Raw genomic sequence first — 18,417 nt, 5'->3', positions numbered from 1 at the left:
ACCTTGATATTTTCTTCACATTTCAATGTGGGAATCTAATTTAGTGAACTTACTTAACTCAAGCATATCATTAAAAATAGATCAATGAACTATTGAATTTCCTTCATCCTTTCATTAATAGAACTTAGGTGATATTTCATATTGAATAATATGGTTTCTTTGCAAGGTCAAACTTTTGAAAGCCATTATCTTACATTAATTCAATGCTCCACTTGCAACACCTGTACATTCCTTAAGTATAAATTTCTATGTCTATCAAATGAATCTCTTTTATTCCCAATTGTGATCATTATGATACCAAAAGAAACATTTCTTCTTCATTTCATCTAAAAGCATATTATTATATCATACAATGCAACTATATTCTTTCTGTACATTACATCTAAATGCATTCTACAATACAATGCACATGATAATCACCAAATTCTTTCATTTCTTCTATGAATCCACTCCTCACAATAATGCACATAACATGTTGATCTTTCTTGCACAATACATTACACCAAACTACAATGGGGAATATGACTTTACAAATGCAATGCTCTTGAGACATGGAAAAGGGTTCATCCTTTTAAATACATTACACAATGACATATCCTTTCCTTGTTCTATCAATGCATGAGTGATATTAGACTTTTTTCCCCCTTGGATCTAATGAGCAGAAAAATTGCAAAACCATTTCCACAAGAACTATGGAGGCTCACCTCCCATCCTAGGCTTCTAAGAAGCCACCCATTGAGCTAGGGAAAAAAGGCTCAAATAGGTTGTACTCAAGCAATAACAATGCATAAACATAACGTTACAACACATATAAACTCCCTTCAAGGTTTAACACAATGATTCACTATCGGTATCATAAAAATAATGGGTGAAGGTGGGCTCTCCAAAGAGGAGAATGCCATATCCATATACACATATAAATTTTCAATTGCATAATGCCTCTTCAAGGCTATCAAAATACATCCTCCTCATCACATTAATACACATATACCTCCCATAATTACAAGCAAGACATATGGCTTCAATGGAGCCCATGCTCCATTAAAAAAAAAAAACCCTCTCCAAGAGGAAATTCTCTCAAATTCAATGTTGAGCCCAACTAACCCCTTCACCCAAGGCATCTCTTCCCTCCCAAGGGTGAGTGAAGCCTTCACACCCATTAACATTCATACACACACAAAAACAAGAAAGAAATTTGCAAGAGAAATCCATCACCACAATGACACATACCAAAAATCTCAACACAAACACATGACATGAATTTTAACACAATATGCACAAGAACATTCATCATTGAGAAAGTGCAATGAGAGTTATGGCATGGGAACCAACCTTGGTCCAAGCTAAAGGCAAACTGAAAGTTTTTGTGCAGAGCTCTCTTCTCCTTAGTCCTTCCTCCCCCCAAACCCTAATTGTCTCTAAACTTAGAGAGCGGGTGAACACCCCACTATTTTGTCCAAGTCCACTAAAAAGACTCTCCCACTATCTCTTACAACTTTGTCCCTACCAAATTTGTTACTTTTGACTAAGAGGAAAGATGGGGATGAACTGATGGGACAACTCAATTTTCGAATTGGTGGAAGAATGCAATGGTTAAGGGATCCCCTAGGCTAGCTAAGCAATAAAATGGTCAAATTTAGGCCCCTAACATGTTATGCTGACATATGGATAACATATTTTCACAAAAATAGTACTTTGGGACCACATAATGACCCTCTAAAATCCTTGTCAAGTTTGAATTCGAGTTTCCCTTGATGGTGACCCATCCTATCCTTTGTTCAAGTGGGTTTTTTTTAAATCTTTTGAAGGGCAATTAGATTAAGGTTAAGTGAAACCATGACTTAAGCCCTAGGTGACATGTCATCAACACATAGACAATTACAAGTGTCAAGTGAGACATTAAAAGACATTACAGATTACAATGACATGCCCCTAATTGATTCATGAATATATATTTATTACAGACATACAAGCTTATATTTACAAGACAAATACATCACAACAAGGCTTTTGAATCCTTCTAAAGATTCACCTTGGCTATACTGTGTTCACATAAGTTTGGACCTTATTTCTCCGATTAAATTCCATGGTTAAATTGTCTGCACATTAAACTCAAACATCAACAGCCCAATGTAAAATTATATAAAATGCATGTATATAGGTGCATGAAAAATTTCATATTAAATAATTCCCATTACACACTTAATTGTCATAACCAACTTTTATGTTCTAATCATTTTCATATAAAGCATTTAAAACATTAAAATATCAAAATCTTCATATCAACATTAATATCTAATCATGTGATCCAATTAATATTTTAAGCCACGTTATAATCTAATTCCTATCATAATGGTGAAATATTGAATCTATACTGTTAAATCAGCCAACATGAAAATTAGTTCTGAATACACATCTTAGGTAAAAATCACCAAAATGTAAACATCACAAGTAGCATCCTTTGATTCAATTAAATATAGTTTGATTCCTAATAGTATGCCGTTATCATTATGAGATAATACATTACAAGATGTATCAATTATGTCAGGTAACCTAGATGTTTGCATAGTCACATAGTTTCCAAAATCAATCATAGAATAAATCTGTTACATTTTATTGGGCCATAAAATTTGTCCTTTCATATCAACATATCCTCTCAATACTAGTTGTGCAATAATTGACTTATTACATTACATCATACTAAGTTCTACCGTGTAGACCCTTATCCATTTTTTATAGTATTTTTCATCTGTGACTATAAGTAATATTCACAAGGGTGGGTGTTAATTCATTTTTCCATAGTAACCATCTAATTCAGTTATCCTAATAGACCATAAAACAACACAAATCCATCGACATGGTTTCTACATTATGGCATCTCATGACTTTATTCCAAGGTTCTTAGCTTATCAACCTAATGTAATTTCTAATTATAGGGTACTTAGTACAACAATAACTAAAATATATATCAGTCTCAATAAGATCTCAGGTTCATTTTTTATAAGGAAAAGGCCAATATGACATACTTAGATCCCAAAACCTTCTTACCATTGTTCTATCATAGGGCGTATGGTAACAATATATAATTCACATTCAATACATAAGAGGAAAAAACATGACATCTCATCTCCTTACTCTTCCTAGATCTAGTCATATTCGTGTTATTAAGATTTATAATAGGGTACTAGGGAAGGGGCCTTACATCTTGCCCCCCTTTCTTTTGACTTCCTCCTAGAAGTCATCCAAAATTAGGGACATAGCCTTCATCTATAGGACTTACCTAGTCATAGCATATATGGTCCAATTTTAGAGGTTTCATAACATTCGTAACAACTTTATGCACGTATACATGATTTAATTTAAGGGACTATAAACTTTGGCCATAACTCATGGTATGGATAATTTTTTCTAAGATTGTTTACTATGCAATTCCATTGATTAGGTATCATCCAACCATTAGTGTACTTACCATAATTCCCAATTGTCTGACATAAGTATCCCTTACATAATTTCTTACTTGGGACAATAATTTCTTAAAGTTTTTAAGGCTTGTTGATGTCTACCCAATCTCTTGGGGTTCAGGAATACAATAATACTGACAATGTATTTGAAGTTCAATATAACATAATGCAGTCCATATTGTCAAGTCAAGTCATTCATGTTTGTGAATTCTTATTACCAGCTTCCCCATTCTTGTTTAATTGATGTCATTTCTATTTACCAATTGGTAGTACTATCAAACTATTTATTTTGTAGATGATACCATATAGTCAAAATTATTCCTCTTTCTTAGTTATACTTATGTTTGAAGTTCATTTTCTTGGTAACTTTAATTTCTACATACACTACCCTGTGTTTGATAATTATTCACTTCCAATGTTATCATATTCTCTACTAGTTCTCATAGACTAACTTTATTCTTTATTGGCCTGAGTTATTCACTCTCCTTGGCACCGACTAAATCTTATGATTGTAGTCCAAAATTTAACTTATCGATGAAAGCTATATTTCCTTGATGGGATTGTCTATCTTCCATTAGCATTTCAAGAATTCAATTATTTTAGTTAAATACCAAGACTTACTTACAAGTCGTCAAATGTGGACACTTGGTTATCACTGTGTTATCTTCTTGGTTGAGTCATAGTTGGACAACTTGGTCACTATGTACTATTCTTGTTTGGCATAATTACTAGATATTTGACCAATACTAGTGTCACATAGCTTCTACTCCAAGTTCCATAGTCTTGTTTTGATTGTTCTTCTACTTTTTCTTAGCACAATTTTTTCCATTATTGTAATGATTACACAACCTTACCTAGACATAACTGTTCAAGTGCCCATTAAATATTTTTACGACTTTTAACACCCTTACTTAAGGTCCTTAATGTGGTGTCTATTCACACTGTAAAAAGTCAATGGATAATCTATTCCTAAGTTATCTATGGTTTGAATGAGCTCATATTTATGCTATAAGAAGGGGTGGTGTTCTAGGGACCCTATCTAAAAGCTTCATATCTTATAATAGGATGATCTTATGGTGCCCCAATGTTCTGCGTAGATTATTAGGAATACCTCTTGGTATGGCTATTTCATAAATCATAGTACAACACATTTATCAACACCATTCACAAGAAAATACCTCATACATAACTTAAATCCAGGATAAAAATAACCAATTAAAGGAAAATAAACACAAGTGTGGCCACAATGGTAAATCTTCAATTAAAATAAGGTATGTCCTCAAGGCAATGGGACTATGATAAGAAATCAATGCAATAAATACTCCACATAATTGGTAAAATATATGAAACTTGAGAACAACAATACTTACATCAAATTAAAATTTCAAGAATAATGCAACCGTAGCAAAGTTTCCTAATGGAAAGAAGAGGAAATTTGTCTTATAGCTACATTAGAAATCAATGGCATGCGAAGAAAAAACTCTTGTATTTTTCAGTCTTTTCTTGCAATAGGAAAGAGTATGATCCAACTATTATTGTTGATGAGGTTGTTGAGTCTAGGAGCTCATTCTTCAATAGACTATGGCTACTTTCCTTTCTACCTATTACTATCAAGAACTACTGAAAATTATCCAGAGACAGAGATTCTACACCAATTATACTAATGGCCCTTTGGCTATACTAAATGATCAAGGTTTGTTTCACACACCTTGGAATATGATACAAAAGAATCATGACTAGAGGGACCCATGGGATCCTCTATATTAATCTAGCACACTTTCCTAACAAGCACCATTCAAGGTGTATTGATTAATTCTCTAGGGAATGAGTTTGCACTAAGATTTCCATAATAGGTATTGCATACATGGATACTTATAAGGCTAACACCCTTTCAAATATCACATTCTAAGGGGAATTAGGGGACTATGCTCTATCTATGTGTGGGGCTTCCATTACCAAAAAATATACAGCCACTGTCACAATACTTGAATCTTAAAACATTACCATTAATGTATAATTAATATTTGAGCATTATTCCACCAGAAACTTCATAGTAGAGTATCTATTCAAAACCTTATGATCCTATTTTAGTTGTTATTCTTATCAATTTTAATTAATTGTATTGTGTCAATCCAAAAGAACAAAACTATGTTCATGGAGATTCCTCAATTTCACTTAAGGATATACTATCATTGAAATAAGTCATATATTCACCTGATCCTTTCAAATCTTGGTATATATAAAAACTTCCTTTATGGGTGATATGATCATGGTCTACTTAGATCTTATGGCCATTGAGGGGTATTATACAATTTTCATCATTATCATGTTATTTAAGGATTTTAGCTACACACACTCAACATTAATTCTTCTCACTCCATTTTTAGCATATTTTAATCTTTTGAAGTTTCAACATATTAGTATTATGACTAAATAATATTACTCATTAAGGTCTTAAACTTACTTGTACTTTCAAGAATGCATTACTTATTATGGCTCAATTATCTTAGGAGAGCATAATCTCTTTTGCAATAAGATATTATTTTTCTTTACTGTATTATTATATCTTCATGTTGTTATTACAAGGTCCTTTACTATCATTAATAATTTAAGATCACTTAGTGTTGAGTTGTTTACCTAAGGACATTTGCGTTTTCACTTGATTAATTCATAGAGGCCATTAGCTTGAAAGGTAGGTTCATTAAAATTATTATTTTCTTAAGGTAACATTCAAAAAATTGTACATTTTTTCATGGACCCATTAACGCCTAGTTTTGCAAAACTAGGCTCTGATACTAGAATGTCATGCCCAAAATTTACAGGGCAAAACACAACTACAAATTTTTTTGAAAGGTAAAACTAAGTTTATTGACACCTTGATATAAAAATATTTTATTAGGTTGATAGAAAGTTAAGTACTCAAGATGCATCTCTTCATGGTCTTTGAGGCAATTGTATAACTCAACAAGTGTAGAAGCCTTAATATTTACTAATCCAACCCCAACTCTTCCTACCACTACTACCTTAATTGTAGGTACACACTCATGGTTAGCTTAGAATGGCTAACATACCTATCCCTATTTGATAAAATTATAGTATGTTTCTATGATGTTGGTAGAGGTATTGTTCCTACTGGAATGAAAATCACATTCGTTGCTATAGGCATTGGAAAGGGTTGATGAATCCTTTAAGCGTCTATTGAGTATTTCCAAACTATACTGTTTATGTAATCAAATTAAAATTCACTTATGAGACAATTTAGTAAATTCATATAATTAATAAATTACATCACCTTCTAAAATTTCATGTATCCAAGTCAAGATAATGAACAAATAAATAAATATTGGCCACTTTTTTTTACTAAACCACAATATTGGCCAACAATTTCTCCTTCTTTCATTATCATGTCATGCAATCTCATCAGACATTGTCATGCTAGGAAGTTCTCTTTGTTCAGCTTGGGTGCCTCTCTCTTGTACATCTTGATCTTTTTCTTAAGTCCCTTGAAACTTTCATTGCAATAACCACAACTCTAATAATAATTGTTAGAATGATAACAATACCTAAGAGGTGGGGGGTGTGAATCAGTTATCCCTAGGTCCATATGTACCAATTCAACTCTCAAAAAACTTAATCAAACTCATAAATCTACTTGGTCAATATAAAAAATTATTAGTAACTCAACTTATTGATATTAACGCTTAGCTCTTTGTTTTAGTGTTAGCCAAATTGAAGAAACATATAATTGTATATAGAATGACACAAGGAAAAAACATTCACACAAATATGACAAAAAATTTTAACGTGGAAATCCAATTTGGGAAAAACTACCAAGTAACATGCTACCACTTTTTCACTTTTCTAAAGTGAGCTTGGTTAAGAGCCAACCTTGTTAAAGGTTACAAATAACACTATTAGGTGTGACCCTATAAAAGGATTTAATCACCCTATTATGAGTGGCTTTGTTAGAGGTCTTCAAAAATATCCCATCAGAATGTCACCTTGATTAAAGGGTTAACAACATGACTATTAGGTCAACCTTGATTAAAGAATTTTACTGCCACAATGGTTAGAATGTAATAGCTAGGTTGATCTAATAAATTTAAAATCACTTTGCATGTTCAAATACACATTCATCTCATTCTTGTTTTATTGACTGATCTTCATCACATTCTCCATCTTTGATCTTCTTGGCAACACCTCAAGCAATCTCACTATCACCAAATTATCACTTTTCCTCTACAATTCTTGTTCTTCCACTTATTCTTGACAAATTCACCAACCAACTAGCTTGTACAACATCTCATATGCCTCTTTAAAAATAGATAGGTTTAATCTTGTTCCACTTAAACTAAGCATAGATCTTAGGGTTGATCAGATTCATTAAATCTATTCATTGTTTTGTCTTTCTTCTTCTTTCCTTGAAACTTCTAGAAACTTCTCATTGAATCTTCACCTTAGATCACTTAACAAACTTAGTTCATACATTAAATGCATCAGCTCATTAATTCTTATCTTTAACATATTTTAACTATTGTTTAAATTGAAATGTGTAAGCCTCAAATCTTGATTCTTTCTCAAACTGTTAATTTGCTAATACTCGATCATCAATGGGTAGCTTGGTCACTACTAATCTATCTTGATCAACTTACACTAGCTTGCTTGGCCATCATTGTGCTTGGTCATTACTCTAGTTTACCTACATCTCACTCAATCATTACCATCACTCAACTAATACTTAAGTTCCTTAATCTTCTTCTCAGTAATGCTTAACATCTTCATTGACCTAATAATATGTTGCTCAGTCAAACTAGTGTTTTATACAACTTGTTGACATCTATCAATCATATCTTCTACACTTAATACAATGATCAAATAATATTAGATCTTGTCAAATACTAACTAATCAAGCACCCTTTGTAGTTCCATTATAGTTACTCCTCTTTACTCAACCACTTTATTAGTTTATCTTGTTATTTCTCTTTATGGATCCTCTTCATCAATAAAATAATATGGCACTCTATAGTGTTAAGAAATGTCTTACTAGTAAAATTTAACATCAATGAAAACATAAAAATTGTTCTAATTATAGTTCCAACATAAACATGGGATTCAATCTTTATGTATTCATCTATCCATCAAGCAAAGAAATTTGAGCTAGGAATTCAAAATTAAAAAAGGAATCAAGCAAAATGTTAACACATAAACCAAACAATCCACTTACTAGTATTTCACATATAAAAACAATGACAAATTTTGATGCATTACATGGAGCAAACTTTTAAAATCAAAGAGCACAAGCATTTCAAGAAAATAAACAAGTAGGAAAATGAATGGGCTAGCTTATACCAGGAACATCTTGGACTTGATGAGCAATTTGATTTATTCTTAGAATGCTTTGATACATATTCCACTTCAATTTAGAGTTGCAAAATGATAAACTATTGACACCAACTAGCCAAATTTAAGACATTTTGTAACAAGGATCCATCCATAATCCCCTTTACCATTATTACATGAAAGCACACCATTAATTGTTTTTGAAGTGCAACACTACCAAAGTTATCATGGGGCCATGACTGACACTTTTTCAAGAAAAATAATGACTTCATATCCTGAATGGATCCTTTAGCTGAATTGCGTCCCCTATATATTTATATTATCCATAGAATGGCCTCTAGAAAAATATATTTCACTTTTAGGAACGTCTTTTAGAAAGACCAGATAATTATTATAAAGTTTTCCAATTTGGTGAAATGATAAGATATAATTGTGATATTTCTATCAAGGTTTAACTATGTAGCTTTTGGGTCAAACTCATCGACCCATATACCATGAGTAGTGATTCACACATGAATCCATTGATCATGTTTTGATTGGTAGTTAAGCACACTTGAGTTGGAGTAGTACTAAGATGGGTGACCTCTCAGGAAGTCTTGGTGCTTCACCTCTATAAGCATCACCTAGATCCAATGAGTTCTAAGTGTTCCATTTATCCTCATGAGAGATGGATTCATGTGTAAATCACTACTCATGGTATATGGGTCAATGAGTTTGACTAAAAAACTACACAGTTAAATCCTGATAGCAATATCACAATTTGACTTGCTGTGGAAAATATCTCCTACTTATCAAGATATAATTGAATAGATATGTAAGTTACTTGTATGACTCTAATTAAAACAGCTCACATAGTTTAAATGCTACTCATAACCAAACAACACAACATAGAAAAGAGAATATAGAGAATTGGTTATTGTTCAGGTGATAGAATACGTGGCATTTTGCATTCTACATGATATGGTTTTTAAATGTAACCAATTACAAAAAAGAAAAATTACATTGATTAGTCCTAAAAATAGTGAAGTGGCTTATAGCCACTATTTTTCAAAGTCCTAAATCCAATCACTAACCATAAATTCTAAGACAGAAATTAACAAAAGATCTTGAAGGTCTTCAAGTGAAACCTCCTACACTACTCCTAATGGCCACAAGATCTTTGTTTCACATAATTACCAAATTGGTAGATTATAATTGGTTAATTGCTAGAGTATATTGCATCCTTGTTTGATATCAATTATTTCTAATCCTTTACAATTATTATAGAAATTAAAGTGGAGAAAGTTGAAAAAGTGAGCTAGGATAGACATGTAGCTATAAGTTTCTAAACAAAGAGTAATGACACACTTTTTGTTAGACTAATTATTTGTTATGATTATTAATTAGATCATCTTGATTTAGTTAATTAAGTTGTTTATTACACTAGTTACTTAAGCTTACTCTTAAGTGCATATAATTAATATTTTATATTAATTATAATGCGCAAACCTAGTTTTATTTCCCTTAGGGTTTCATTCACCTTTAAGGTTGAACTTTTGTACTTTTTGTTTTCATAACTTGGAATACAATTTTGCTCTCACACCGTTGAGATTTTCCAAGCTCTACTTTTTCCTTTTCTAGTTTCTCTTCAGTACAGGCTATTTGCATGCAAGTGTTCTTGGTGATCTATGAAGTTGGTTTTCACAACTTCTACACTTTTAGCTCATCATAAGTCAAGTAAAAAATATGGAAATAAATGTGTGTATCCCCATAGTATTTTTGCAGAATCTTAAGTTGAGACTTGTGAGTACTAGGGAATGACTCTTGCTAGCAGTTAGGTAAGTGAAGTATGCTCTATTTTATTATTATTTTTCATTTACATTGAATGAAAATAAAAAATATCTTGAATTTGGTTGTGCTTGTGGATGCTTGAAGAAATAGACATAATTTGGGTGATGCATTATGGTCTTTGATAGGGTCGTCATCTTCTCAAAGATCATGTTTGACACACCTAGCTTGAATGTGACATAGATAGGTCTCTGTCATTAGTCTTTGATCTCCCTTGCAATGACCAAAATTCAAGAGTCACAACTCATCCGCTCTCTTTCGTAAGTTAAAAATTGTAGCAAAAAATAGTAACATGTGTTCATATTTGTTTCTTTGATTTTTAACTTACAAAAAAGAGTAGGGGGATCAAAGATTATTGCCAGAGAGCCATCTATATCGCATTCAACCTTGGTGTCTCAAATGTGATCTTCAAGAAGGTGATGACCCTATCAAAGACTATGTAGTTGTCATCGCTTAACATTATATTACAACTTTGTTTCCTATGGCCATGTTATGCAAATGACAACACCACCATGGAAGATTTCCACATATAGTCTTCACAATTGTGACACTTAACCTTATATTGCAACATTGTTTCCTATGGTCATCTTGTGTAAACAATACCACCATTGTGGAAATCTTCTACATATAGTCATCACAATTGTGACACTTAACCTTATATTACAACGTTGTTTTCCATGGTCATGTTGTGCAAATGTCGACACTCTTGTGGAAATCTTCCACATATAGCCTTCACAATTGTGACACATTGTCATATATTGTGACACTTGCTTCTCACGACTATGTTGTGCGAATGATGACAATGCCATGGAGATGTCTGACAGGTGATCATGGTAAGTGTAACACCTAGCCATATATTGAAATGCTAGTTCCCACAGCTATGCTTTGCAAATGACACCACTATCATAGAAAATTTTGATAGATCGTCGTGGTAATTGCAACACCTGTACTATATATTATGACAGTTGTTTCCTATGACTAAGCTTTGCAAATGATGACATTGTCATGGAAACATTCGACAAGACACCGTGGCAATTGTGACACCTGACTAATTATTGTGACACCATAGTCAACATTCACCAAAATCTGAAATGACATGTGTACGCAATTGCAAAGTCAATTTACGACACTTAGAACTGTTACAATTGGGAGAACAAGAAAAGACCATGGTAATGTGTGATAGAATTGTTGTGATACCTCTATGTGTCACACTTGCCACACTCAACCGTTGCGACTACAACACATAGTCATCTTGCAAAGAGGCATCTAATGTACTAGTGTAATTATAGTAATTTAATCTTTTTAAGGAATTTGTAGAACATAGAAAATTATATTTTTTGTATTGATAAAATTATTTTCCCCATCATCAAAAAATGAAAATGGATAAAAGAATGCTTTTACTAATATAGAAATAATTAAAATTATTATAATGCTAAATCTTTTCTTATTAAAAAATAAAATGTTTCCATTGTTTAAAAGTGGATACCATATTTTGTTAGTTTATAGTTGTTGAAAGATAATTTCATGTTATCTACCATTATCATTTCATTTTAATATTAATATAAAGTAAGTTGATAAGTAGGAGATAATTTCCACAGCAAGTCAAATTGTGATATTGCTATTAGGATTTAACTGTGTAATTTTGAGTCAAACTCATTGACCCATGTTTCATGAGTAGTGATTCAACATGAATCCATATCCCATGAGAATAAATGGAACACTTAGCACTCATTGGATCTAGGTGATGCTCACAAGGGTGAAGCACCGAGACTTCCTAGGAGGTCACCCATCCCAGTACTACTCCAGCCTGAGCATGCTTAACTATGGAGTTTCCTCCATGGTTAAACCCAAATCTTGCAACCCCATTTGCAAAACCTTCACCAAGTGTTGTGCCTTATGAACCATTCATTAGAAATCCCCTTAAGCTCATCAATTCATAAGTAGGAGATAATTTCCACATCAAGTCAAATTGTGATATTGCTATCAGGATTTAACTGTGTAATTTTGAGTCAAACTCATTGACCCATGTTTCATGAGTAGTGATTCAACATGAATCCATCTCTCATGAGAATAAATGGATCACTTAGCACTCATTGGATCTAGGTGATGCTCACAGGGGTGAAGCACTGGGACTTCTCGGGAGGTCACCCATCCCAGTACTCCAGCCTGAGCACGCTTAACTACAGAGTTTCCTCCATGGTTAAACCCAAAGCTTGCAACCCCATTTGCAAAACCTTCACCAAGTGTTGTGCCTTATGAACCATTCATTAGAAAGCCCCTTAAGCTCATCAATTGATAAGTAGGAGATAATTTCCACAGCAAGTCAAACTGTGATATTGCTATTAGGATTTAACTGTGTAATTTTGAGTCAAACTCATTGACCCATGTTTCATGAGTAGTGATTCAACATGAATCCATCTCTCATGAGAATAAATGGAACACTTAGCACTCATTGGATCTAGGTGATGCTCACAGGGGTGAAGCATCGAGACTTCCTGGGAGGTCACCCATCCCAATACTACTCTAGCCTGAGCACGCTTAACTACAGAGTTTCCTCCATGGTTAAACCCAAAGCTTGCAACCCCATTTGCAAAACCTTCACCAAGTGTTGTGCCTTATGAACCATTCATCAGAAAGCCCCTTAAGCTCATCAATTGATAAGTAGGAGATAATTTCAATTGATAGGTAGCATGCTCAAGCTGGAGTAGTACTGGGATGGGTGACCTCCTAGGAAGTCCTGGTGCTTCACCCTTGTGAGCATCACCTAGATCCAATGAGTGCTAAGTGTTCTGTTTATTCTCATGAGGGATGGATTCATGTTGAATCACTACTCATGAAACATGGGTCAATGAGTTTGACTCAAAATTACACAGTTAAATCCTGATAGCAATATCACAAAATAAAGTAAGTTCTTTTATTAGAAGTGATTTGAGTATCTGGTCACACTTTGTAAGAAAATTATATTTTAAAGATAGATTAAAAAATAAACAACCATTCTTGCAAGTATAGTTAGGCATCTAGTCACACTTTGTAAGAAAATTATATTTTAAAATAGATTGAAAAATAAACAACCATTCTTGCAAGTATGGTTAGGCAAGTTTCTTAGACCATGTGAAAAATATGTGAAAGTAAAAAGAGGGAAGAGTATAGTCTTAATTTAATTACAAACTTTTAAAAACTATATGTTTTAGCCCCTTGTCTCCATTTAGAGTTTAGAAACTAATTTTTAATGAAGTTTGCTTTTATTGCCGTGTAAGAGATTTGATTCCATTGTACATCTGGTAACAATTTGTGAGAAAATTATATTTTAAAGATAGATTAAAAAATAAACAACCATTCTTGGAAGTATGATTAGGCAAGTTTCTTAGACCATATGAAAAATATGTGAAAGTAAAAGGAGGGAAGAGTATAGTCTTAATTTAATTAAGAACTTTTAAAAACTATATGTTTTAATCCCTTGACTCCATTTAGAACTTAGAAACTAATTTTTAATGAAATTTGCTTTTATTGTCGCGTGGGAAATTTGATTCCATAGCACAAGCAATTGTGGATTTAACTGCATAGTAAGTTGCATTACTCTTTTTAAACAAAAAAGTGCAGAGTGTCGAAAGTAGTTGCTCCGCGGTGACACAGTGATGATGACTTCCCAATCAGGACAAAAGATCGGTCACAAGCCTGAACAACGTGGGATGAACCAGGAAATGATGACTTCCAAATCAGGACAAAAGATCGGTCACAAGCCTGAACAACGTGGGATGAACCAGGAAAAAAATAATACTGCAAAGCAAAAGTAACCAATGAAGTGTTGATATAGTTGGGCAATGAGCATATGTGAAAGCATGTTGTCGTCGACTCTTGCCAGCAGCTGAATGTGGACTCAAAAACCCTTCCATTCCCATTATCAGATTTTACATTAGTCTGTCCCAATTCTTCCCCTCGATATGTGTTTCCTATATATATATATATATCTTCTTACGTTATGATGAATAAGGCATGTTTGATTTCTGAAAAGATGAAGCGCACGATAATGTTTTTGGTAGCGCTAACTTTGTTCGCAGTTACGCAGCCAGCCGCGGCCGGAGTATGCCCGATGAATATAACCGGCGAATTGGATGCGCATCGATGGTTGTTTCGGCAGTGCTTCTTTACAGACAAATCTCACTGCTGCGAAGGCATAAACGACTTGATCAAAAGCCTCCAATTCTCATGGATGCACACAACTCGTTCTTTCCTCTTGCGCGACAACCAAACGGCGGATTCATGTGTCAATGAAGTGAAAGAGCAGCTCATCGGCCGGGGGGTCGAATCCCAACTTCTTGCAAGTTGCGGGCTGGGGGTCCATAACTTCCTGAGCAACTCTTCCACCTGCAATAATATTACAGATTTTCAAAGCTTCGAGAAAACTGCCAACGTGTCCGGGCTGAGGAAAAGCTGCAATGCATCGAGTCCAGGGACTTTCCAGTGCAGAGATTGCGTGATGGCGATGACCAGGGCGCTCGTTTACTTGAATCAAATCCCCTTGTCGGGGAAATCCAAATGCCCAGAGTTCGTAGTAATATACGTGGGAGGAGGCATCAACAATTATGACGCCATCGGCACCAGCGGCGCCTCTTGTATACTCAGCGTCAACAATTTGTCTGACATGGCAACCGCCAGTAGTACTAGTCCGTCTCATAAAAGAGCGCCTCTCAACGCGGTTGCCAAAGCACTTATCATCACGCTCGTTTCTTCGATGGCGGTGCTCATCCTTGTCTTGGCCGCCGGTTTCGGGTACCTGAGAAGGCTGCGCAGCGTGAAGGAAATGCAGCAGAGGAAGCTGATACGTAGATACGAGATCCTCAGCGAGAGCACCGGTCTAATTTTCTTCGACATGACTGAGATAATAGAAGCCACGGGGAGTTTCTCGGAGTCGAATCTGATCGGGGAGGGGAGCTTCGGAATGGTGTACAGAGGCACTCTGCCAGACGGAAGGCGAATCGCCGTGAAGAGATTTAAGGACTTTAGGCAACGAGCGGAAGAGGAGTTCAGCCACGAGGTCCAGGTCATCAGTAGCACCAAGCACCGGAATTTGTTACCTCTGAAAGGGTACAGCGTTGGGATCATTAGCCAAGAGCCGGAGCAGGTTCTGCTGTACGACTTGATGGAGAACGGTAGCCTGGCCGATTATTTCTTCAGCTCTACCCGCCCCTGTCTGACGTGGCCGCAACGGCTGAAGGTCATTGTGGGAATAGCGAGGGGGCTGGTTTACCTGCACGAAGACGCAAAGCCGGCTATTCTTCACAGGGACGTCAAGGCGGCGAACGTGTTGCTGGACGAGGAGCTCAACCCGCTCGTGGCCGATTTCGGGATGGCAAAGTTGAAAACGAAGGACAAGACGCACTACACCACAAGAACCGTGGGAACGATGGGCTACGTCGCTCCGGAGTACGCGCTGTACGGGTACCTTAACGACAAGAGCGACGTTTTCAGCTTCGGTATCGTTGCTCTGGAGCTATTGACGGGCCGTCGGGCTTTCGACTCGCGCACTAGTCGCCTTGAGCACGTCCTCGTTTCCGACTGGGTGGTGGAGATGAGTCAGAATGGGAAATCTGGCGAAATAATAGACGAGAGGATTCAGGAATCCGGTTGCAGACAGAGTATGGAGAGGGTGTTGTTGCTGGCGCTGCAGTGCGCGCACCCTCGAGTTGGGTGTAGGCCTTCCATGGGGGAGGTTCTATCCATTCTGGAAGGCATGCAAGGAAGCCCTTCGCCAAACATGATTTGTACACTGCAGAGGATGGAGTTGGACATCGAATCGTCATGTAGTAGCAGGGGCGGCTTTACGTGGCTTATACCTTCTCACACCGCCGATGGCCTCTTCTCGTCCACTTCTAGCTCTTCCTCAAACTCCAAGGAATTGTCGGTTTTAACAGTTGAACGAGAGACACCAATATAATGCCGGCGCAAAAGAGGTGACCCGGTAAACGTACGTGAGACAAACGCCGTTTGATGCTTCCTGACTTTGATTCCATTCGCGTGTCCCACTAGAGATAGAATTTTTTTTAACGCAAATGGGGAAAGTATTATAGTTAAATAATAAGAGGTGTTAGTGTCAAAAGTTCCTTTCTTCTATTGTGGTCTATTGTGGTAAGTTTAATATTAGTTCACGCTGCAGGCACTATACTATAGCAGCGTTGAAATGCAACAGTCCGATTTAATTCTCCAATCATATGCTACTATTTTTTACGACTTTTTGAACTTATATAATTTAAATATATGCAATTTTTTGTAATTATAAAAAAAAACAATATTTATCTTGAATTTGATTGGATGGTTTGTGCTATAGTCGTGTGTTTGCATTCTTGTTTTAATTTTAGAAACCTTATAAGTTAGAATGTTGCTGACAAGACAAAAACACCACAAATATCTTGTATGTACTCTTCAAAACAACTTAGATTTTTTTTAATATGTCGTACATTCTAAAGTATAGTAGAAGGATTTTTAGTTCTACAATATTCTAGAACATAGTAGAGACGGTGATCTGTGTGAGATTGAATGACCGACAATAAAGGGAGTACTTTTAGCCCACTACATGACTCTGCAGCTCAGATCCACCGACCTTGCTCAACCTTTTGCTTCCTAGAAGCCTAGCAAGAGCAATGGTGAAGAATTTCAGGAGTAGAGTTGCAGCTCTTCTGGTTTGATACATTTTTCTTAGCTAATTCTATGTCTTTGTAACATACCCTACTAATTCTACCTTGAAATTTTTAGTTTTGATTCAACAACATTTTGTCAAACAGTTGGTGTGCAAAGTCTGATTTATAATTTCTGAGTTCTTGTTCAGATGTTATAATACTTCTCTGCCAAACAATGACCATATGATCTGAAGAATAGCAAGGACAAATATCTTGGCACTTGAACACTACTACAAATATGCAATGTAAAGAGTTCTTATGGACTGATCGTAAATGTTCCGTACACTTATTCCTCTATTCAAGATATACAAACTTCATATAGCTGTGTACAAAAGTGACTGAGTTTGTAGTGCAAAGACTGTTACACAGTGACTGAATATGCAAAACTCTTTATAATTATGACACCTATACATTCATTGAACTATTATAATCGGGTGTAGAAGAACCTGGAAATAATATGATCGCTGCTGTTCGAAATTTGAGGATGGATGTCCAGTTTAGCAACCCATCTAATAGCTGCTCGGTTAGGGTATGAAATATGACCTCCAAGTACACAGAATGAGGATTGTTCATGCGCACTATTCACATGCACTGTAGCAGCACTGTTTACCCACAAACCTGCTCCAAATCTCACCTCCAAATCTGCTGTCCATGCTGTTCAATGTCTGCAATGATATGCCTTTGGAAATGGAACAATTTCAATCTTACCTGTAGCTGAAAAATTGAAGCTGAATGCACACAGTATGAAGCTAATAGATCTTAAATCCCTTGACTCTGTCTTCCAAGAGCGAAAGGATTGTCACCAATGGAGGATTTCGTCTCCAAAAGCCAGCAACCAAACCAACCAAACTAAGCTTGAATTCATCAATCTCTTCATATCTCCACACCCCATTCATGGCTGTATATAAAGTCCTCTTAGAGGGTCGACCCCCACTCCACAAGCAATGTGGGATTAAATCTCATATTTGCATTTTCAAATGATAGCTCGTTAGAAAGAGCTAAGAAAAACACATCCAACCCATCATCAAAATTATCATCCGGCTAGCCTGGCTGACTTACTAAAAATAGTAAGTCACATTGTAAATGCCTCCAAACAAACTTAGTTGGCCCCAGAA

The 18,417-nt window shown here is 35.4% G+C and overlaps 1 protein-coding gene across 1 annotated transcript; it reads left to right on the top strand.

Annotated features, from left to right (window-relative positions):
* The first annotated feature begins 14,495 nt into the window (after positions 1-14,495).
* Positions 14,496-16,928, top strand: LOC149567241 (putative LRR receptor-like serine/threonine-protein kinase RKF3). Its single transcript, XM_089817468.1, has one exon. The coding sequence runs from the start codon at positions 14,608-14,610 to the stop codon at positions 16,561-16,563; it is 1,956 nt and encodes a 651-aa protein (XP_089673594.1). The 5' UTR covers positions 14,496-14,607; the 3' UTR covers positions 16,564-16,928.
* The last annotated feature ends 1,489 nt before the right edge of the window (positions 16,929-18,417 follow it).

This window comes from Cupressus sempervirens, chromosome 3, assembly GCF_028749045.1.
Source record: "Cupressus sempervirens isolate cs-2001-9-10 chromosome 3, ASM2874904v1, whole genome shotgun sequence".
Lineage (NCBI taxonomy): Eukaryota > Viridiplantae > Streptophyta > Pinopsida > Cupressales > Cupressaceae > Cupressus > Cupressus sempervirens.
The sequence above is the reverse complement of the archived record's forward strand: the minus strand, read 5'-3'. Positions and strand labels throughout refer to the sequence as shown.

What these genes read in the sequence shown, in the direction of transcription:
- LOC149567241 (XM_089817468.1), top strand. Translation starts at nt 14,608, where the DNA reads ATGATGAATAAGGCATGTTTGATTTCTGAAAAGATGAAGCGCACGATA.